Source organism: Cetorhinus maximus, chromosome 1 (genome assembly GCF_964194155.1).
Source record: "Cetorhinus maximus chromosome 1, sCetMax3.hap1.1, whole genome shotgun sequence".
Taxonomy (NCBI): Eukaryota; Metazoa; Chordata; class Chondrichthyes; order Lamniformes; family Cetorhinidae; genus Cetorhinus; species Cetorhinus maximus.
In genome coordinates, this window is record NC_135879.1 from 56,241,326 (window position 1) to 56,265,733 (window position 24,408).

Here is a 24,408-nt window from a genome sequence, read left to right on the forward strand (position 1 = left end):
AAAAGAAATTGACGAGGCTGATTCCTGGGATGAAGGGGTTGACTTATCAAGAACGGCTAAACAGGTTAGGCCTTTATTCATTGGGGTTTAGAAGAATGAGGGGCGGTCTTATTGGGGGGGCTTGACAGGGTAGATGTTGAGAAGATGTTTCCACTAGTGAGGGAATCTCGAACTAGGGAACATAGTTACAGAATAAGGGGACATTTATTTAAAACTGAGATGCAAAGGAATTTCTTCTCTCAGAGGGTAGTGAATGTCTGGAATTCTCTACCCGAGAGAGTTGTGGAGGCTAGATCACAAAGTATTTAAAAAAGAGGTAGATAAATTTTTGAAATATCGAGCAGTTGAGGGCTATGAAGAGCTGGCACGAAAGAGGAGTTGAGGCCTGGAGCAGATCAGCCATGATCTTTTTGAATGGCGGGCATGGGCTTGAGGGGCCAAATGGCCTAATCCTGTTCCTATTTCTTATGTATGTTCTTAAAAAAAACGAGATTGCAGAGATACAGAATAAGCATAATCCACAAAAAGGAGAGGATTGTCAATTTGTAGATTATCAAAAAATGGCAGAGGTATTTAATAACTTGTTTACATAAGTCTTTATTGAAGAGAAGGGTGTCAGAGAGGAGGCAAATCCTGAAGAAGTTGTGGAGAATGAGATGAGCAACATTATGATAGATAAAAGGAAAATTTTAGGTAAGGAGATAGATTGGAGGACAAAATGCCAGTGCCTGATTAGATGCATCTTAGGATCCTGAGAGAGATGAGCCAGGAAACTGTTGAGAGCTTAGTAATTAATTTTTGGGTTCTACTGAATGTGGGTATGTGCTGGAAGAATAGAGAGAGAATGGAAAATGAATACAAGCTCATTTGCTTAACGTCTGTGGTATGGACAATGTTATAGTCTTTTATTAAGAATGAAATTATCAGGTATCTAAATATAAAGAAAATAACTGGAAATAGCATAAGTGGATTCTATTCATAACAAATTTCAGACACGATACATAGGAGGAAATACAATGTGCTTTAACATCAGGGAAGTCTTTGACAGGGGACCACATTGCTGATTTCCAGGGAAGGTTAAGGGAAGATTATCAATCTGATTGAAAAAATGGTTAGAAAGGGGAAAACAGTAGGAATTAAAGCCAATTTTTCCCCCAAGTGTTTAAATGTATATGAGTTTACCACATGGTTCAACTCCGTACCACTTATGTTCACTGTTTAAATCAATTATTTGAATTCAGGCCTGGAAGGAATGACATTGAAATTCGTAGATGATACCAATCAGAAGGTGTAGTTAATTGATGTGGGGAAATTGGTAGGTGGAATTCAACGTTAGTGACACATGGTATACTTTGTTAAAAACACATAAGTAATTACACTCTGATAGAAGGAGTTTCATGGGACATTAAAGCAAATTCATTAAAATTGGTAATGCCAAAAGAACCTAATCAAATTCTAGGTTTTATCTCAAGAAGCATTGAACTTAAAATCCAAGAGGCGATATGAGCCTATTAAAACCTTTAGATATCAGTTACAACACTCTGCAGCATTGGGCTCCGTACTACAGAAGGATACTGAGACTTTAGAGAGGGCAGATTTATTAGGAGGCTGGCTGGTACGAGGAAATACTAATATGAAGAAAGGCTTAAAGAATTTGGGCTTTGGCTTTAGAACAAAGAAAATTATGAGGCAATATAACAGGAGTGTTTAAAAACTATGGAAGAATGGGACAAGGTCGATAATAACTTTTTTTGACGGAGTGTGAGACATTGAAATTCACTGCCATGTTAGTTGTTTGGGCAAAAACTGTGTGAACCTTCAACATTAAATCAGACAACTGAACGAAGAAAAAAGTGTTGAAGGGATATGGAAGCAAAGCAGATAAACCAGTTTAGGATTATTTGCTTGCATGGTGGGTAAATACTGACATGGACTAGTTGGGCTCAATATTCTCCTTTCATGTTGTAACTTCTACACGCTGCTATGTATATGCATGGCAGTCTTGAAATAGAATCATCATAATTATGTATTCTGCAACCAGTCCTATAACCTTTTAGATAACAGCTACTGCTTGTGCATCCAGTAAGAGTACACAATTCTTTTCTTTAGCCTCCACATTACATCCAGTGTTCACTTGGAATGTACAACCAGTTCTCTAAGCAGGATAGCTAAATGGAGAAATGCATGGCACAAAAGGAATTATGGGGCAAAGTAGAAGTTTGTATCCAGACATTCAGCTGAAGGTAGGGATACATTTGTGTGAATTAAAACCTCTTTTAAAGAGCTCTTTAAAAAAGAAAGCACAGGGTTTTTGTTTTTAATGAATGCATGATTGGAAATTTTGAATAGCTAGTTCCAAATTATAGACAACAAAAGTAATTTGCAAATTAAAATCAGAGTACTTACATTGGCAAAAGGCTGCAGCATCCACAAATGTCCCTGGGTAGACACTGTCATAATGATTTCCATTTGAAAAGCACAACAAGATCTAAATGCAAGTCAAGAAAATAAATTGTTCAGTTAGCCTTTCTATTATCATCATTGGACATCAATTAATTGTTAATCTATATCCAAATCTTCAAGTCAAGGGTAGAAATCCTGTCTCCAGTCAATTAATGCTCCTTGGAGCATAAAATGGCTGCTGGGCTACTGTGATTGGTGGGAATGAGTTCCCCACCAGCTCTTCGGGTGGCAGGGCAAAAATCCCGCACTAAGTTACAAAATACAAAACATTCTATCTTTGCATTTTGAAAGCTAAGAAAGGGAAAAATCAAGTTTAAGGCTGTTCTTACAGTTCAGAACAAAACCCCAAAATGTATGTGGCAAATACCATTTCAGGATATTTTAGTTCTATTTGAATTCTAATTTCCTGCCACAATCAAAACCTGTCATTCATTTCAGGCCTGCTTCAGTGATGTGCTAATTCTCTTGAGCAGCAATGGATCAACACTGCAGGCCAGGCTCAAGTTATGACCACCACTTCCACTCAACTCGCACATCCCCACTTCACCCCACCCCTTGTCCCTTTCCCACTGAAGTAAATTCAGGGTGCATCGTTGACAACACTGGTATAGTCACTGAAGAAAACAGGCCTGAAATGACAGATTTTCTTCAGGAGATGCATATGTAAATTAAACAAAAGACTAACAGATTTATAGTTTTCACAGACATTTGGGGTGGAGGTGGGGCTTCTCTTAACAGAAAGTACTTGTCAGTCAACGACTCTTTAATTTTCCTTTTAACTTGGCAGAGCTCAGAACCAAGTTCAAAAGCATTCTGTACAGGACCTAACAATGTCAAAATATTTTGGTCATCACCTCTGGTAATTTATAAAGTTCTTCCACCAACAACAATAACTTGCATTTAATTATCTCTTTTAACATGACGATATGTCCCAAAGTATTCGCAGGAGTGTTAATAAACAAAATTTGACAGAACCGCATCGGAGATTTAGGACAGATGACCAAAAGCTTGGTTTAGAGGAGCATCTTTAAAAGACCAAAGCAGCTGAAAGCAACTTTGTCAACGGTGGTACAATGAAAATCTGGAACGCACAAGAGACCCGAATTTGAAGAGTGTAGAAATCTTGAAGGTGAGTGGGTTGGGGGTTACTGATATGCATACTTTAGAGGGATTTGAAAACTAGGATGAAAATGTTTAAAATCGAGGCCTTGCACAACTAGGAGCCAAGCTAGATCAGCAAACACATGGGTGAGACTTTGTGTAAGTGAGGATAGGGATAGCAGAAATTTGGATAAGCTCAAGTTTTTGGAGGATAGAAGATTGGAGGCCAGCTAGAACAGCATAGAAATAATCAAGTCGAGACATAACAAAGGCACAGATGAGGATTTCAGCAGCAGATGAGCTAAAGTAGAGGTGGAGATGAATGGTGTTATGGAGGTGGTTTGGAGGCACAGGGTTGGAAGCTCAGCTAAAGGTCAAATAGGACACCAAGGTTGTGATATAGCAGTACTTGAGTTCAGTGATGAAGGTACAGCTTTCATGTGTAATATTGATAAACTCAACGGGCATCTCTGCAACTTCTGGTGCTCCTAACACAGCAAAACATTTCAGAAAATTCACCTGTGCTGTTCCATCTCTGATTTGTAAATGGTAAACATGTAGAAAGAATTAACTTGATTTATATAGTACCTTTCACAAATTCAGGACATTCCAAAGGACTTTATAGCCAATTAAATACTTCTGAAGCACAGTCACTATCGCAATGTAGGAAATGCGCCCGTAAATTTGTGCACAGCCAACTTCTACAAACAGCAATGAGTTAATGACCAGAAAATCTGTTTTATTGATGTTAATTGAGGGACGAATATTAGCTAGGACACTCAGGAGAATTCCACTTTCTTCATCAATTAGTGTCATGGGATCTTTCATATCAGCTTAAGGGAGCAAACAGGATATCACCTCATCCGAATGACTAAAACTCTGCAGTATCACCCTACATGATATGCTTATGTCTCTGGAGTTGAGTTAAGTAGTGGTTTCCTTGTATCTTTACTTAGAGCCAATGTACATGATTGTGTCAGGTCTTCTGTAACTTACCGTGTCAGGGAATGCATTTTCAGTTACATGAGCAGGAGGTCTATTTGGTTCCTGGTAAATTATAAAATCTCGTCTGTGAAATTAAAAATAACAGATTAAAAAATATCTTGAAGCACCCATGACAAATTTAATCATGCTCTGTCTTACTGTGCAGACCATGAGATAACAGCCATCACAGCTCAATTGTTTCAAGCATGATATAATAGCCAGAAAGTCCCAGGCGTAGTTCCAGAACTGTGCCGAGTTAGCTAATCTCAGCTGAGCTGGCTGTTGGATCATTTCAGTTATCATATTACTTAGTCTAAAATTTAACAGCAGAAATCTTAGTCATGATTGCCTCAGTTGACTTCTGATAAAACATATGCATATCTATCGTCATCTGGTGAGATCAGCTGAAGCCAAGGCGTTCCCCATATTTGCCAAACTCATACATTGAAAGTGGGCACTGAGAGGGGTATTGGGTTGCCGTGTGAGATCAATCATTGGGACATACAATGGTAAAACCACCGTTGTTTTTTTCATTTGAACATTTTCATTTAATAGTTATATAATTATTGGAGATGGGGAAATAAGGTGGCTTGGCTAAGTGGGGCAATAGCAGATGGAAGATCATGTGATGAAACCTCCAAGAATACGTCCAACAAGAGTTGGCGTCCCCAGTTCTGATCTGTACAGTATAAAACCACACCCTACCTTCATGTCTGCTTTGTACAGCAGGTTGTAAGGCCATGGTGCTCCTCCCTGATTCCAGTTAAATTCTGGGTGGACCATAGTGGAAAATGATAAAAAATTTGGGTGGAGGGGCTTACTGCAACTGCCCAATCCTGACTTGGATTTACACCAGCTACTCCCCAACTCCTCACAAAGATCTTGCAGACTCTTCCATCCATATGTGCCACAAATGAACCTTTGGGCCAGAAAGGATTTTCCCCACTTATGCACTCCCCTGCCCTTTACCATTACTGCCTTGGCAGTCATATTAAAAGGTGGCAGTAGGCCCTGGCAGCAATTTTCTCGAGTTTCCCCAATGGATGGATACTTCTGCTCCTGGAATAATCTAATAAGCAAGATAATAAAGGCAAACATCTGAAACTATTTTAAATATAATTAGATGCCATGATAGAAGAGTTAGTGTAGCGGACAGATGAATTAAGATTAACTAAATGGTCTGATCATATCTTTGACAGATTTGGAATAATAATTGGCGAGGATTTATGGATTAGAATCTGGACTGAAATAATAACATTCAAGCTGCTGCATATTGATGTTCTTTACACAATGGATAGGTAGAGGTTTTAAATCGCCATTTTCATTGATAATTTTTCCAGCATGGCTACTGTGTTGTGGGAAAATGGTGTTCACAGGAAAATGCTTGCTATAAATATTGGGCACTGTTTATGAAAAATCAGTTACTCAAAATATAACCGTGTACCAAGAGTCTCAGGTGCTCAGCAGTGGCAAAGTACCAGCTTGGCTCAGTAGCAGCACTCTGACGAGACTCAGAAGGTGTGAGAGCCCTACTGCAGGACTCAAATCACATAGTACTGTGCTGAGGATGTATTTCATTGTCAGAGATGCTGCCTTTTGAATGAGAGGTTAAATCGAGGCCCTCTTCAGTCATGAATTGGTTGCAACTTATTTGAAATGCCCTCCAGACAAGAAAGGCACTATAAAACGCAAGTCCTTTCTTTTGGTATGTTTCCAAGTCACTATGAATCAAATAGAAAGTAAAAATGCCTAAATTTGTAAGGTACAAAATATTTTCAGTAAACTAAATATCCACAGTGGTCTTACTTGTACATGAGTGACAGAGCACTGATTTCCACTTGTCCAACCCATTCCTGCATTAGAAAAAAAAAGCAATTTAGAATCTACTTATTAAAAATTAATAAAGGTTAAATATTTTCAATACTGTTAGAAATATAGTTCTAGCACATCAAGGAGTGCACTACTGCACCACAAAGCGGAAGCATGCCATTCTCCTGATCCCTAGCTGGCCCATCAAGCATGAGTGCCGAACAAAGACAGGTTTTGGTGGTGGTGGGGGGCAGTGCAATGGTGTTATCACATATGGAGAACAATCCAGGACACTTCTGCAGCTTTTTACAGACCCAATAATTAGAGGCCCAAGGGCCGCTTGCCTATCCTCAGAGAACAATGCATATTACAGTAGAAAGCAAGAGTCAAATAATTCCACTTATTATGAAAGAGCTTCATTATCTGGAAAATTACATAATAATAGTGCTAAGAACTTTTGTCACAGTTCAAAGTGTGAACTTGTATTTTCCCTTCTGGTTTATACTTTAAAGCATAGATTTTCTGATCAGTTATTTTAACCCCAACTTGAAATAATTTAAAAGAAATGGACTATCGTCAGTGTTGAAGCAAAACCAAATTGGAAAATCTAAGTTTAAGAAAACTTTATATAAATATTAAACCGTATAATTTCAGAGTTGTACCTATGGCAACGATTATTCAGAAATTAAACAATAAGTGTTAACATTAAGGAATATCAGAGACCAGGTATCAGGAGTCAAGGGGAAGAAACCAGTCTCTTGGAAAACCAGAGTTAATCATTAGTGTTGAAAATAGTACGTCAAGGAAGGACATATGAGGGAATTTAATCAGGCCTTAAGCAGAGATTAATACAAACACTAACACAAAAGGGAATACGGCAGATGGTCCAAGTGAATGAGGTGTATCAATATAGATAGTAGAACAAACTGAAGCTAACTAAAATGATTTATATATCTGATATAGCATAGGCTGTATACAGGATAAAGTTCCCTTTACTCTGCCACTACTGCATTAGTGTGACATTTCCATTTCCTACAATTGGTCACATTCAAGGTTTCTAAATGAGATTCCCCCAGTTGGAAGCACATCAAGTAGATGCTTTTGTCCATCTACTGTATTTCCTGTCAACTTATTCCATCATAAATTCCTATGTTCTCATTCATAATGGAAACTGACTATACAAATTTGTCACATTTTCCTACCAGTGGAACACTGCATGGCCACCACTGGGCTAGGCGTAATTAAATCATGACACATTTTACAGAATCCGTTTCTATTATAAATATGAATGCAAAAATTTATAATGGAAATTCAAAAATAAGGGCAGAAAATTCAGCTTGAAAAGGTGCCTTAATCGTGCCTTGGCCTAATTATCCCCTTTCCTCTAACTATGCTTGCCCTGAAGATTACACATGGATTTGATTGTGTGTGCGTAATGCCACATGAGATCAACTCAAACAATCTGCATACAGTAATTCAAAGGATACATTAATTCTCACCTGGCTTCTCGTGTCTTTGTGCTACTACTTCTCATCTGCTTCCCTCCCTTTTACTCTTGTATTTGCTTCTCTCTCTCACCTCTTTGCTTCTTTTCCCCTTCTGATTCACTCCCTTTATCACTTTGGCAAGAATTTTTCCATCGGCAAGCAGGGGCGGGGGCTGCTCGCCAATGCGTAAAATGACGTCGGATGGAACTCCCGACGTCATCCTGCATCATTTGCATTTTCAGGTCGGTGGGGACGCAGCCAAACCAACTGTGCACCTGCCGACCTGTCAACGGCCTATTGAGGCCATTCAAAAAGCAATTAAAGCAATTAGTGGACCTGCCCATCTAACCTTAAGGTTGGCCGGCAGGTCAGGAGCACTGGCGGCCACCTGAAAAAGCATGAAACCACATCCACAGGCAGGATAAGGTTTCATGACTGAATTTAAAAATTAAGATTAACTTTTACTTAAAGTTATGCCCATGACCCAACTCATGTGACATTGTCACATATGGGGACATGGATGGTAAATGAAATTTTCGAAGCAATAACTTTTTCCCTTTGGGAACCGACCTCCCTGAGGCAGTACTTAGTCTCAGGGAGATCAGAGCATTCCTTCACACGCACGCACAAAGGAGTGCACTTCCACATTTGCCATTCCCCCCCTTGCCCGCACAGGGAGCGCGCAGTGCTTCTGTGCGGACATCATGCTGGGCGGGCCTTAATAGGCCCGCCCACAAAAAATGATGGTGCGCCCCCAATTGGGGGCACCAATCGGAGGGCCGCCCACCCATGCCCGCACTCCACCCCCCCCCCCCCCCCCCCCCCCCCCCCCAAAAAACAGGGGGGGGGGGGGGGGGGGGGGGATTTTTGCCCTTAAACTCCCCCCACTCCTCACTTCCATCACATCCACTACACTTACATCTTCCCACAGCCCTTTCTCCTTCCCATTACCCATAAAAAGCACACCTCAACCCTGGTATTCTCTTCGCTCTATTAACACTGGAAACATGTTTATGCATCCATCCACTCCTCTTCATTTCCAGCTTGTGAAAGGCAAGAGACATTCTCGTCATCAACAAATTTCTCTTCGCCTTTCCCCCGCCCCCCCTCACAAATCGTTTCCTTCAAAAAGGTTTTGTTTGCTGTCAAGATTCAATTTTTAAAAAATCAACTTGAAAAGAAAGAAGAAATTGAGTGGCTACCTTTCCCTATGTCTCTCTAAACTCTTCACCTGCCTCTCTCAAATGCACAATCCTTTTTGTATTGAAATAATTTTCAGAAGTTCTTTACTATATACAAGGTTACCTTTCGGATTGTATACTAGATATGCTACTTTGGCACTGCATAAACAATTAATTCAATTAAATAGATCTCACATGTCTTATGCTCCAGAATGTGTCTTTAGCTGCAAAATATCTACATAAGCTGCATCAAGATCCAAGTACCAAACAAAGAGCCCATTTTTCCTTCTCTTTGGTAGGCAAATTGAACATTCACCATCAGACTAGGATTCAAGTTATAATCAAACAAAAATGTTCTGGAGTTTCTGCATGATTTCTGCCCAGAATAAGCGCTAAAGATTGTGAAATAATAAACGCAAGTGAGTTGCACCCATAACTGCTTTAATCAATTATCCATGATCTTTTACACTGGTTCAAACATCCATCTGCCTAAAGCATTCCTGCCCACAAAACTCACTGCACCCCAGGTCAGAACGGTGTGTTTATGCCAAGTACATCCATGTAGGGAAGTTCATTATGTTGTGCCCAGAATCTCAGATGCACAGGTACCTGTGGTCACATGAATCCACCATTACCACCTCCAGTAGACAGTCAGCTGAAGCCTGACCTTATTGTGCTTCTCCTGTTGCTGCAATTAAATTAGCCAAAATTCAGTCAATTACAGCAGAGCAAAACCTGTGTGGCCTCAGCCGACTGCAGGTCCAATGTATCAAGGGTAGATCAAAATAGTACATTGAAGCCAATTAAGAAATACGAGCAAGAGCAATAAATCAGTCAGTTAAATAGCTCATTTGTGCGCAATCCCCCTTCCTGTTTGTGATGATGGAGGGTGTCTTGTTCCTGTTATGAATCCCTTCCAATTGATTAACAGCTACTTGATACACTGATTCAGAGATTTTATGAGTTTATGCAAATGAATTTGCATGGAAACTGGAAGGTAACTGCATGTCATCAAAACCAGCACAGCGTTGGGCACATTCCACCAATTGCACATCAGCACCAATTCCATGACAATATATGAATATATGTAATACGAAACTGGTAAATGCACAGACTTCACAATTATACCGACAAATTTACAAACTTCTCTATTCTTCATGATGCATTATTATTTTTAAATGTATTTTTCCCTGAGCTATCCCCTACACATACGATGATCCTTGAAAATGGATTGTCACATTTTACATGGTGAAGTATCACCAGGGAGTCAAATCTAGTATTCAATCGTTAGTGATGGATTGATTTCCGAGGAAAGAAATCCAAAAAGTACAATGCTAAATTATTTGTGAATGGGCTTTATTTCAGTAGGACTTCATGGAAGTGCATTTCCTTTAACAGACAGTTGGACATTCTTTGTTGTCCTACATCTGATGTTTGCTATCCAGCTTGAATCACCTGCAAGTGGAATTTCATATCTTGTTCTTTAATGCAAGTTACTGCACCATTCCTTTACCACTAATTTACATTTGTACATTAGCACCACCTTTTGTTTTAGGAGGAACAACATACTTAAATCATACATAAATATCCCCTCCCAATTCTTGCATGGGTTCTCATCCACATGTAATGGCAGCAATCAGAGAGTGCATATCAAAAATTTCTAGACTGTATGGTAAATTCCCTCCAGTTTGCAGAAAATAGCTAGCAATATCTAATCTCACCCCCTTATATACCATTACTAATATGAACAAATTAAAAGTTATATAAGTAATTATTCCATATAATGCCATTAACATCATAAAATGCCCAAGGCAGTTCAGTGGAGCATTATAAAACAAAATACAACACAGCCACATAAGAAGATACTAGACCAGTTGACCAAAAGCTTGGTCAAAGAGGTGAGTTTTAACAAATGTCTTAAAGGAGGAAGGTGAGGTAGAGAGTTGTCGGGAGGGAATTCTCGACCTTAGGGCCTAGGCATCCAAAGGTGATTAAATCAGGCTTCAAGAGGCCAGAATTCGACGAGCGCAGATATCTTGGAGGGCTGCGGGACTGGAGAATATTACAGAGATACGGAGAGGCGAGGCCTTGGAAGGATTTAAAAACAAGGATGAGAATTTTAAAATCAAGGCATTGCTTGATTGGGAACCAACGTAGGTCAACAAGCACAGGAGCTTGACCAGGCACCAGAGTTTGCAGAGGGTAGAATGTGGGAGGCCAGCCTGTTGGAATGGTCAAGTCACGAGGCAACAAAGGCATTAATGAGGGTTTCAGTAGCAGGTGAACAGAGACAGGAGTGAAGTTGGGCAATGCTGCAGGAGGTGGAAATAGGCAGTCTTAGAGACAGCATGGACATGTCGAAGCTCATCTTGGGGTCAAGTATGACACCAAGGGTGTGAACAGACTGGTTTAGTCTTGGGAGAGGGAAAGAATTGGTAGCTGAAGAACAAAGTTTGGAGCGAGGACTGAAAACGACGGCTTCAATCCTCTCAATATTTAACTGGAGGAAATTTCAGCTCACCCAATACTGGGTTTCGAATAAGTAGTCTGACAATGTAACAACATTTTGTTTCAGAAAACATATCAAACCGAAAGACAGAAATAGAGAGTCCAAAGTGTGTTGAAAATTGAATTTAATAGTTGCATAAATATCTTCCCCAGTTTAGAAAAACCTCAGTTTCGCCTTCCACACTGATGTTACAAACCAATGACCCAGAGTTTGACCAAAGCTCAGATCTATTCTATACTGCTGCTAAATGCCAGGCACCCACCTAAATTGCTCCATCTTGCAAAAATCATCTTCACTTCTAACCTCATCTTAGAAATGTTAAGGATTAAAGATACAATATTATGGTAAAGAAATATACATAAAAAAGGCAATTTTCACAGAATAATGGGCAAAGTCATGAGGTGACATCCTCAAAGAGCAGGCTAAAATCTCAATACATTTTATGTTACATGCCATAATACTCCTATTATTATAATGAATTTAGAATTAAGATGAATTAAGATGTTTGTATTAAGATAAGCAATGTGAACTATTAAACATTACAAATCACTCAAATCCACCCAATTCCTGTAAGTTACTTATTTTCTGTCATGGCCTATTTCAGTCACACTAATTTAAGTCACACCTAAACTATATTTAAGAATACTTCCCATTGATGCTGTCCTCTTAATCCCATATCCAAAATAGATGTGCCTTCTAGCTAAGCATCCTGACTTCCTCCTCTCACTTAAGAAGTTAGTCATTTTTTTAAAAACCTGAACCAACATTTAGCATGTCGGAAGGCATCTAAATTGCAAAAGACCTGATCAGAAAATTCATGATCTAGGAAGCTGAGCTTTAGAGGGCTGAATTTCACTTTCCTTATGTTATGACAGATTTCTGAAACTGACATTTAGGCAATTGAGATTAAGTGGCCCCAAAACTTGTAGTTCCATTAGCAGCAAAACACTCCTGCCCCTCCTCCCTCCCTGGGTCCTTAATATCGCAGATGTCAGAGAAGAGCTGGGGGTTGATGGGTGTGGGTATGGGTGTGGGTAGGGGTGGAGGGTTTGGACAGCCAGAATTGAAAGAACCCAGAAAATCAAAAGAAACATTATAAATTCATTACAAACACTTACCTGTCATTACACTGAAGACAAACTGCAAGGGTGTGTCTTTAGCTTGTGATAGCAAAAAAGGTGGAATTGCACCTCATCATTAGGCCTCCCTGCTCACCTTTCACCTTGCCAATGGATCCACACTGCAGCCAGGAGAGCAAGTTCTCACTGCAGCTTATGAAAAAGGTAGGAATGTGGTTTTTAAACGCAGTCAGCAGCGTATGCCTGCACTTTGCCACTGACCGGAAGATCCAGACCATTATTTTGGAGTTGTTAAAGCTACTTGCTGAGCTTTCATTGATCAGCTACTAATAAATCGAACCTTCATGCAACATAGACAATAGGGGTAATTGTGAAGTCCATGGACAGTAAAGCCAGGTGTGTAAAACCAGCTCTGCACCCAATTCTGTGGGTCTCCAATCAACAAGTAGGTTCAAATTACACCCAATCTTTCTAACTTTTGTTTTAGAGCTACAAACTATTCCTGATAATTCAGTTATTTTCTGCACATAAATATTGAATTATCCAGCAATTTGAATGAAACAACATAAATAACACAGCAACATGAAATTTCAGTGTTTAAAAATATTTAATTATCAGGTAATTTAACTTAAGCAACTTTGAATTAAGCATAGACACTAATGTAACAGTTAACAGGTTTACTTTCGAGTATCATTTAGGATCTGAAAATTCAGCTTCTCTTCTAAAGTTTCCAGTTATTAATTTAGATACTGTTCACTGATTGCTCAGATAACATTTTGTTTAGGTAAAAATGTAAAACAGCATTTCTAAAACATAAATACCATACCTGCGGCTTTTCAAGATGCTTTAAATATTCATCAAATGATCCTTCGATGAACTGCAATAATGAAGTAAAAATAAAATCTTACAATTGATGCAATGCATAAGTACATAGAAACAAAAGCAGGCCATTCAGCCCCTCAAACCTGTTCTACCATTTAATGAGATCATGGCTGATTTGTATCTTCAACTGAAGGTGACGTGGTGGAGTTTTGTTAGGCAAGGGTATTAAAACTATCAGAATTTATAAATTTTTGGTTGGTTGGCCTTAACAGTTTTTTTAGGTAGTGAGTTCCAGATTTAGACTATCCTAAAGTTTATGTTAAGAAATGCTTCTGAATATGCATGAATTTCCATACCTAACTAGTTGTGGTACTGAAAAATAAATGTTAATAAAAGGACAATGCATTGTATCAAAACACTGTGCCAAAGGACAGTTGCTTCCTCTATTAATGTAATACTTTCTTTCACAAGGGGGACAACAAACTAGCTGTTGTGTACCCAGTAGTCAGCTCAACATTGTTTCTGATGTAAATCAAAGTAAGTCGTCCGCTCACCTGCCCACCCAGAGGATGATATTTTCCATTTCTGTGTTTGGATACATAAATCAAATCTTTTTTTTAAAACCTCAAAGAAAGCATACCGCTTCAAACTTATCTCTGTTCTTCCTCAGGTAAGAAACACAAGCTCTTCTCACTTCAAGGTGTTTAGACTGTGTGTGGAAAACCTGAAAAAAAAATAAACTGAAATAATTCCTGTGAGGTTGTTCAATAAATTATTTACAATCAGATCGTCTCCTGTGGCTTTGCTCACATGAGGTCGGGGCAGTTGTGATGATTAGCTGCTGACACCGTAATATTTAACCTAAACTGCCTCGTTAAGGCCAACATTTAAATCAAAAAAGAATTTTGATTTACATAGTGCCTTCCAATGCCTCGGGCCGACCCAAAGCACTTTAGAACCAAGGAAGTATTTTTGAAGTGTATTTCTTATAATGTCAAAAACGCAGCAGCCAATTTGCGCACAGCAAGGTCCCATAACACCAACATGATAATGACCAGATAATCTGTTTTAGTGATGTTGATTTCAGGATAGCTATTGGCCAAGACACCAGGGTGAATTCCCCTACTCTTCTTCAAAATAATCCCGTGGGATCTTTTCCATCCACCCTAGAGCGTAGATGAGGCCTTGGTTTAACATCTCATTCAAAAGACTGGAGTGACAACCTAGATTTTATGGGTGGTGAGGAAGAAGTGATAATAAATGCACAAATTCAGGTAATTGTTGCTGCTTGTCACTTCCCAAGGTGAATTTTAGGGAAATTACAGTGATTTGTAAACTTCAGGCTCCATGTGAGAAAAACACTGCACGATTGCAACAAAGTGTCAACAAGGCCTCTTCGTAAGCTGATGTCTTGTGGCATTAATCACACAAAGTCAGAGCTTGTTTTTAAATACAAGAATGAGATTGTTATGTCTATTAAGAATGAGATTGTTATGTCTATTATTGGAGAAGGAGCTGATTTAATAATATGATGTGGGTCAGATGATCTAATGATATTTTAGGCAGGGTGGACACTTGCAGGGTTGGAAGGGAAGGATGAGGGCTGGATCATCCAAGAATGTAAGAAAACAACTTACGTGCACATGGCACCTTTAAGGGTACAAGGCACTTGAGAGGGGTGTTAATCAATCAATATTTTACACTGAGCCAAATAAAGCGAGATTAAAGCAGATGATCAAAAGCTTGGCCAAAGTTAGATTTTAAGAAGCGAGGTAGAGGGATACAGAGGTGCAGAAGAAAATTCCAAAGGTTAGGGTCTTGGCAGCTGAAGACATGGCCACCAATGGTGGAGCAAATAAATTGGGAGTCTGCCAGAATTTAAAAATTGGGAATCCATGTGACAAGCCTCTCAAGCAGTTTACTTGCCTATCAACATCATCTGGGTGCTTGAAACATATAGTCAACTGGAAATGTTAATCCCTTAAATATCTAGGAATGAAGTCAAGACTGGAAATCACTTATGAGTCTGCTGATATTCAGAATTGCTCAAATTAATAATAACCTTCTATGTTTTCAAGGCTGCCCACTGGAACAAACTATCAAATGAATTATGAGATAAGACAATGCTTACTTAATGCACACCGGGCAGTTGTGTGTAACTATGGAAGTCCAAGAGGCAGCCAAGTGTTAATTAAATACAAAGTTGGACTGAAGCAGTTCTCAGACACCATGTTGAGGTTGCAAGTTTGGTGAGGAGGAAATAAAGGTGTTAGCTAGTAGAAGAAAAACTCAGTCTGTTGTGAATATTAGATGCCATGGGGCCAGAGGCATAGAAAATTGGTGCTTAAGGTCAGATGGAAGGTACAAAGGTGCATCAAAATAGCTACACCTGGATTACTGTTACCTGAATAACGAACACCTAATTGAAAACCATGCAGTTTAAGCATAGGTGGACCAATTATGAGCCAACTTCAGGTATTACAAGGAAAGAAGAATTAAAGATTGTTACACTCTTTCTCGTTGGCAAAGTTTCTCATTAGTATTCCATACTTCTTTTCCCCTTGCTGTGTCCCATGTAAATGTGTAAGATGTATCAACAGCTTCATCATCAATCCTGTATGCAAACAGTGTAAAGTCAAAGAAGCTGAGAACCTGTGATGATTCAATAAGTTTAGAGTGAATAGAGTTGATAATAAAAGTGAGAACCAGGCTGAATATTGCAAGTTCGGTGAGAAAGTAAAAAAAAGAAATAAGAGGAACCTAGAGAGTGCATGAGAAGAGACTGGCAACTAATATACAAAGGAATCCAAAAGTCTTCAATAGACATATAAATAGTAAAATGGTAGTAAGAGGAGTGGGGCCAAAAAGGAAACCTACACATGGCAGCAGAGGGTGTGTAGTAGTGACAGGAAACAGAAAGTCGTTCTTTTTTTGACTGGAGAAAGACATACAGCGGTGTTTCCCAGGGATCAGTACTTACCAGTGCTTTTCTTGATCTATATTAAATGACTTGGCACAATTTCAAAATTTGCAAATTACACAAAACTTTGAAACGTAGAGAACTAGGAGGGGGATAGTGACCAATTCCAAGAGGACATCGACAGGCTGATGGAATGGGCAAACGCATGGCACAAATTTAATGCAGAGAACAGAAAGTGGTACACTTTGATGGGAATAACAAAGAGTGGCAATATAAACTAAAGCATACAATTCTAAAGGGAATGCAAGAACAGAGACACCTCTGTACACAAATCGTTGAAGGTGGTAGGACAGGTTGAGAAAGTGATTAATAAGGCTTATAGGATCCTGAGTTTTATAAATAGAGGCACAGAGCACAAAAACAAGAAAGTTATTATGAACTTTTATAAAATACTGGTTCAGTGTCATGTCCAGCAAGTCCAATTCTGGGCACCGCACTTCAGGAAGTATGGGAAGGATTTAGAGAGGGCGCAGAAAAAATTATGAGAACGTTTCCAGGAATTAGGAACTTCAGGTACATAGATAGACTGGAGAAGCTGGGGCAGTTCTCCTCAAAGAAAGGAAGATTTAGAGGAGATTTGATTGAGGCATTCAAAATTATGAGGAGTCTTAGACAGAGTAGATAAAGAGCTGTTCCCACTGACAGGAGAAAAAAGAACTAGAAGACAGATTTAAAGTGATTGACGAAGAACGAGAAGCAACATGTGAATACACTTTACGCAATGTGTGGTTAGGATCTGGAATGTACTGTCTGAAAGAATGGTGGAGACGGATTCAATCGTGGATTTCGAAAAAGAACTGGATAAGCACCTGGAGGGAGAAGAAATTAAATTGCTCTTGCAGAGAGCCAGCACAGGCTGGGAGGGCTGGGTTACTTCCTTCTGTGTGGTAACCATTATGCCATACTAATTAAAAGAAATCTGACTGCTGTCTACCAACGCTTGAAGGGTTTCCACAGACCTCAGTAAAGCCAATACTTATTCTGTAATAATGGACCTCAGGTCTCAGCATGGAATTTCAAGAAATTTGCAACAGATTGGGACTTTGAGTACATTATATCATCTCCAAATTATGGCCAGTCAAAACAAAATACAGTTACGACATCAAAGGAACTGCTTGAAAAAGCTAAGATTGTTGGCAATATGGGCTGTTAAAATGGAGAAACATTCCAATGGCAGATTCAGCTATTCTCCAATGCAAAGATTGATAAAAGAAATATTCCCAATTTTGCCAAATATTCTAAAGTCAATATTGTGTAGATATTATTTTCTAGCTTTTAGCTAACAAGAAAAAACAAACAAGTTTATTACAGGTTAGGGGTGTGCCAATTACCAGAAGTAAAGAATAATCATGGCCAGATGTTAGCAACATGCGGTTGAGAAAAGTAAAGGATCAGGAAGAATGCTCTTGAATTTTGAGATGGAAAGTAATGGAAAAGATCACAGGTAGAATCACAAGCTGTGAAACAAAAGAATCTCCTGATCTGAGCTACAGGAGGAAAGATAATTCTAGATACAGAAACACAAATTTTGTTACCTCAAAAAATTCTGCATTGAGTTAACCTGTACTGGATGGACAGAAGGAACTAGGGGGAACAGCAAATGACAAATCTGCTGTAAAGAGAGTCAGGAAATCCCATCTCGAATACAAAGGAGATGGTTAAATGGCAAATTAATCAAGCTTTGACTGAAGTTAAACAAGTGTAATTCAGGTATTAAAATTTCATTTTACATCCCTGACTGAGTGGTAACATTCTCAATTCAAAAACCAGAAAGTTATAGGTTCAAGCTCCACTCCAGGGTCTTAACCCATAACATAGGCCAACACTAAGTGTAGTACCGAGGGAATACTGTGTCAATTGTGTATATATTTGCATTTAATTGTATGCGGATAGTAGGCATTAATTGGGGATTCACTCATGCACCTATAAATAGATAGTGAGTGAAACTGTAGTTGTTGGGTGAAGAGGTGCCTGTATCTCTGTAAATAAATGTTCATAAACTGTAAAAGATTGTCTCCAGTTCTATCCTTCATTATCTGGATTGATGAAATTCAGCATGTTGCACTGTCAGACCTGTCAGCTTTCAGATGAGATAATAAACAGAGGCCCCATCTACCATCTCAGGTGGATGTAAAAGATCCCATGGAACTACAGTATTCAAAGAAGAGCTGGGAGTTCCTCCAGTGTCCTAGCCAATGTTTATCCCTCAATCAACATCACTAAAACTGATGATCTGGTCACTATCACATTGGGATTTGTGGGAGATGCTTTGTGCAAATTGGCTGCAGGTTTCCTATATTCCAACAGTGACGATACTTCAAAAGCATTTCACTGATTTGGCACATCCTGAGGTCATGAATGATACCATATAAAAATAGGTCTATATACTTTGCTTCATAAACTAAATATGGTTTACAGCAAATGAATTAAGGGAGGTCCATAAGTCAATATGTGGAAGAAAATTTGTATATTCAAACTCAGTTTTAAAATACTTTATTAGATAGACTTTTTTTATATTGGAAATATCACAATAATTTCAGAATATTCTGGGATATTGTGCGGTTATATGGTGTAGACACAGAAGCCTAAAGATCATTATATACATTTTATTTAGATACACAAATGGATTTAACTAGTTTGTCATTGTTTTCTAAAGCAGAAATAAGATTTCACTATTTAAAAATAGAAAGCAGCTTTGAGGTTGTAACAATGGCAAAACTGTCAGAGATCACCGTCATTCCAAATGCAAAAGTGAGAACAGCTTAGGTTTATCTGTGTGCACAGACATCAGGTGTTAATAATCCAGAAGTTGCTGTTAGTGATTGTCTGCTCCTCTCTTGGATGCACTGTTGAAGTCCCTACAGATGGCAATCTTTAAAAATCACTTGAACCAAATGTGAACTTCCCCTTTTCCATTGCAATATCACTGTTAAAAAAAAAACCTTGAAAAAGTTATGCGCCTAGGTGGATAAGGTGTAACTGGATTTTTAAACAGTGTACTGAGTCCTATCTACTACTGAACAACCTCACTGGTTCTGAAAAACTAATATCTGTGGAATTACCACATTAAATTAAATACTTATGGAATTTTTAAACTTCTAAAAAAAAATTGATACAATATTTTAGCTTCTACCTTATTACCATGCACAGGTCCCAATCTTTATTTTATTCTCTGGAAACATTATTTTAAAAATGAACGATAATCAGTGCATTTTGCTCACTTTGAGAATTATTCATTTGTGATTGATGCTTAGCTGGCTTGATGATACCACTGTTGCCACTAAATCCCCTCGACCTAGTGCCAGAGTTCCACTAACGTTGGGAAAAGTGAAACGCACACCACAGAGATTGCTAGATCTTAGTGGAAAGCCTTCTTTGAGATCAACCATGAACACCATCACTTCACTGCTGACTGCAAAATCCAGGCCATGGCCTGTTTGTAAGCATCGCTGAGCACAAATTGGCTGGCAAATTGTAATTAATGCTTTATAGCCAAACAAGGTGAAAATCAGCTGAATGTTCTCAGAGACTGAAGAAAATTAGTAAAATGATGAGATTATAGCGAGGAATCTGACTCAAAGGAGGCGATGTTGAGGTCGTATCCACTTTTTGTCAGACCGCAGCTGGAGTACTATGTTTAATGCTAGCCTCCATTTTACACAAAAGATGTAGAAAATTACTGGAGTAAATTTGAAGAATAGGAGGCTGATTGTTGAACGTAGAAAACCAAGTTATGAAGAAAAAGATTATTTCTTCAATAGTAACTTTTGCCTGTCAAGTTAAGTTTTTTTAAGAAGGCTGGAAATGTTGGTTTCAGTTTCATTTCCAGTGATAAGCAGAGGCTGCAAGCTGTCTTTTTGTCCACTCAATCTATGGCTTTGCATAGCAACTCCTCAGAGAGCATTGTTACAGAATTTGGTCAAGATGAAGCCTTGATAAGGTGTAAGAGAAGACTTCACTTTAAAGAAAGTGAGGTGGAATTGGTTTAAAAAAGACAGAAAACCATGTTTTTTTCAAAAAAAAAACAGCTGGATAAATTCTTTGTAACGGTCATTCACTCCACTAATGTAACCTGATGAGCAATTTGGAAGGATAGGCTGCATTAACCAATAGGCTTCTACTCAAAACTATTGAGTGTCTTCTCTCACATGGGGTGACCTCTCTCAGACAAGGTGTTAAACAAAGACCATGTCTGCTCTCTCTGGTGGACATAAACGATGGGTTAAACTGTACATTCGGCACCTATCGTGCCCTTGGGAAATTCCAAATTATTTCACAACCAATCTGTAGTACGTTTGTTTTGCAGACATTATTTGAAGATCAGCAGGGGAGATCTCCCAGTGCCATCGGCAACATTTATACCTCTACCAATATCACTATAAAACTATTTAATTGGTCATTTATCTGATTGCTGTTTTGTTAGTCCTTGATTTGTACAATTTGGATACCATGGGCTTTTACAGTCCCTAGTATGGCATGTTTTTGGTTGATTGTTGGGGGCAGGCGGGCGGGGTGGCTTGTAAAATATGACAGGTGGCTAGCCCACCGCCTTCCTGCTGACCCCCCAACCAGGTTCCCATAAAACACTAGGCGGGTGTATGGCAAAATTGGCAGCCGACCTGCCATTTCTAAATAAATAATTCACGGACAATTGAGCTTGTTAGCAAGCCAACTGACCCAAATAATGCACTGCCCATGCCCATAAAATGGTTGGCATGGGCAGACAGGCAAGATTCAGGCGGCCGTTTTATAAATAACTTTGTGGAAAAGGTGGGAAGGGGAATGCCTGTGTGATCAGAGACATCCCCCCCACCCAATCTACTACTGCCCCTTTGTTCCTCCCTGCCTGGCCTTCAAAACCCACTCTCCCCCCACTCCCCAGCTCCTCGATCCCCTCCCGCCCTAAAAGCCTGGGACTTATCTTAGTCCAAGGTCCATTAATTCCCCCCACCCCCATAGAGGGCCACCCTGCAGTCCCAGCAGTGCCCGCTACTGAGCTCTGGCATTGTAGGACTGCTAGTGCTGTCGGCTGGAAGTTCTTGAGGGCAGGACTTCCTCCATCTGCGAAGTGGAGGTCTGTCCTTCACCTTTGCTGCGGGGTGGCCTTATTGAATGTTGGCCAGTGCGGCATCAACTTTCCTTCGGGTGGGGTGGGGAGGACAGCAATACAACCCTCCCCACCCCCAGGTAAAATTCAGTCCCATTTTCCCTTTATTACACTGATCTTTCAGGAAAATTAACAGCATGTCAGCGCCACTGTTACTAATGTGCAATTCGGCCAGTGAGTTCAGGGGACTGAGAGATACATCATGAGTTCAAAAAATCACCAAAACATAGAAACAAGTGCAGGCCATTAAGCCCCTAGAGTCTGTTCCACTATTCAATATGATTATAGCAGAAGAGTATCTTATCTCCATTCACCCACCTTGGCTCCTCAACTCCTTAATACACATGGCTAGCAAAAATGATAATTCTCAGATTTAAACTTAGTCACTGAGCTAGCAACTGCTACTTTTTGAGTAAGAGGGTTTGATACTTCTACCATTCTTTGCATGAAGAAGTATTTCCTAATTTTTTTTCTTGTGAATGGTCATTGTCTGATTCTAAGGATACGTCTGCTTTTATTAGACTCCCCCACCAGCACAAAAAGTTATCCATCAATGCTATAAATTCCTCTCAAAACCCTAAAATTAACAATTAAATGACCCCATAAAATCCTATATTCCAGCAGATACACGAGTAGTTCATCTAACCACTCTTCATGATCTAATTCTTGGAGCACTAATAACATTCCAGTGAATCTGTGCTATGCTCCCTCTAGGGCCAATATATCTTTCCTGAGGTGCACTACTCAGAATTATGCACAGTTCTCCATATGTAATCTAACTAGGGCTTTGTATGACTGCAGCAAAATTTCCTCCACTTTAATGACCAATCATTTTTAATGCGATGCACACGACCTTTCTGACCCAAAATGGGAGCAACTTAAGCTCTTAAATCTCATTCTTGCACTTAGTCAATAGTTATACTTTTGAAAATGTCAAATTTAAAAATCAACATTTTTACTCTGTTCTTTGCAAACCAATCCTTCTATTTCTCATTTTGTACCTGATCTGATTTGAATTCACACTCCTTCAGCATCATTCCCTTCTAACTCCTTAAATATCATTGGTTAAGGATATACAACATTGGTGCCATCATTCACTAAGGTCCCAGATATATGTTTTTGCCCTCATCACACCATTACAAGATCAAACTTCCAACAACTTACAGCGCAAAATTTTGTGCAAAAGGATGCAGAAAAATGTCTAAACAATGGAACACACCATGAGGTGCTCGAAAACAAATGCTTAATTACACTTCAGAAGCTCTTCACAGACTGTGAAGCACTTTACGGCATCCTGAGTTTGTGAAAGGCACTAAATAAATGTAAGTTCTTTGTTTCAAACATTTACACAGAGTATTTCAAACCTGAATATAAATACACTTTCACATTATTTGGCTAAAAATTACCTTTAAAAATGTTAAAAAGTAGAAAGCAAGTTATGACATTCATGATATGCGGAAACATTGCAATAGAAAGTCACAAACAATAATCTCATCACTAACATATTTTAATATCATATAAATTATTTAAATTTGTTTAGCTCGAGTAGATTACCAACGAGCAACCAACACCTTTCGTGTTCTGGAGAAATCCTAATGCACAACGTGATCAGCTTTTTTTGTTGGCAGGAGTGGCGCAAGGCAACTGAGAAAATAACATAAACAGTTTACGGAAGTCTTGGTTGTATGTCACACATGTCTTATTTAATTATACAACGTGAAAAAACAATGTTTTGATTACTTAAACGTGCGAACCTGTTCAGAAACAGCTCTGAAGAGACAAGATCCATCCTTCGCAATTCTTTTCCGATACAGACCCTGGTTTTTCAAGTATTCGTCCAGCAGAAGTTCGCCGGGATGGCTGGTGTTGCAGCGCTCCGAGGCCTCGTAGCCTTTGCCTTTACCGGCAGCACCGCCCTTCTCCATCTCAAGTGGCCGCCTCACCCCTGATGTGCGAGCACATGGTTATATTGACTCGATAACAGCGCGTTCGGCTCCGGGACAAAATTCCAACCCTCGAAATCCGATTGTCCTGGAGCGAGAGCCCGACTCCGTGCGGCCATTTGTTTTGACAGGGTGCATTCTGGGTGATGTAGTCCTCCCTCGGCTGCGCTCTCGCCCTCCTACGCAGGCGCCGGCCCACCAAAGGACTATAGAACCCACAACGCAACGCGAAGACGCTCGACGGAAGCTGACGAAACGAAAAGCGAAAGCTATTCCTCTATAAACAGAAAGAGGAAGTATTTGAGTAGGGCAGTGTTTAATGCGAGAGGTTATGTCGGAGCTAAATGTTAAGCTTGAAGCTTTTAATCGATTATAAACCTGCCGAACCACGAGACTGTGGTTTTTAAAGGCAATTGTTTATCAGACAAAATTTGACACCGAGCCATATAAGGAGCTGTTAGCACAGGCGATCAAAAACTTAGTCATGGAGGTGGGTTCCAAAGACTCATTTAAAGGACGAGAGCGAGGTTTAGGTAGGGAACTTCAGAACTTAGCGCATCGGCAGTTAAAGGCGTGGCCTCTAATGGTGAAGCTTTGGAAATTGGGGATGCACAATAGGCCAACATTCGGGGAATGCTGAGTTCTTAGAGGGTTGTAGGGCTGTTGGAAGAGGTTGCAAAAAAAGGGAATGGACAAGGTCATGGAAGGATTTAAACAGATGAAAATTTTAAAGTCGAGTTATCATCAATCACGGGAGCCATAGTAGGTCAGGAAGTACAGGGTAAAAGCAAAATAATGCAGATGCTGGAAATCTGAAACAAAAACAGAAAATGCTGAAAAAAACTCAGCAGGTCTAACAGCATCTGTGGAGAGAAAAACAGAGTTAACGTTTCGAGTCTGTATGATTCTTCAGAGCTCTGAGGAAGTACAGGGTGATGGGTTA

The 24,408-nt window shown here is 39.4% G+C and overlaps 1 protein-coding gene across 3 annotated transcripts in view; it reads right to left on the reverse strand.

Annotated features, from left to right (window-relative positions):
- otud4 (OTU deubiquitinase 4) overlaps positions 1-23,610 on the reverse strand; it is a 102,567-nt gene extending 78,957 nt beyond the window's left edge. Inside the window, exons 1-6 of one of the 3 annotated variants that reach the window (XM_078540906.1) lie at positions 23,277-23,610; positions 14,076-14,159; positions 13,440-13,490; positions 6,355-6,401; positions 4,561-4,633; positions 2,407-2,488 (exon numbers count right to left, since the gene is read on the reverse strand). In XM_078540906.1, coding sequence (XP_078397032.1) covers positions 2,407-2,488; positions 4,561-4,633; positions 6,355-6,401; positions 13,440-13,490; positions 14,076-14,159; positions 23,277-23,447 — 508 coding nt within the window. In that variant the 5' untranslated portion in view covers positions 23,448-23,610. Of the gene's footprint in view, positions 1-2,406; positions 2,489-4,560; positions 4,634-6,354; positions 6,402-13,439; positions 13,491-13,989; positions 14,160-23,276 lie in introns of those variants that run through there. The other 2 variants (XM_078540915.1, XM_078540925.1) reach the window with 2 other exon arrangements.
- Positions 23,611-24,408: the final 798 nt, after the last annotated feature.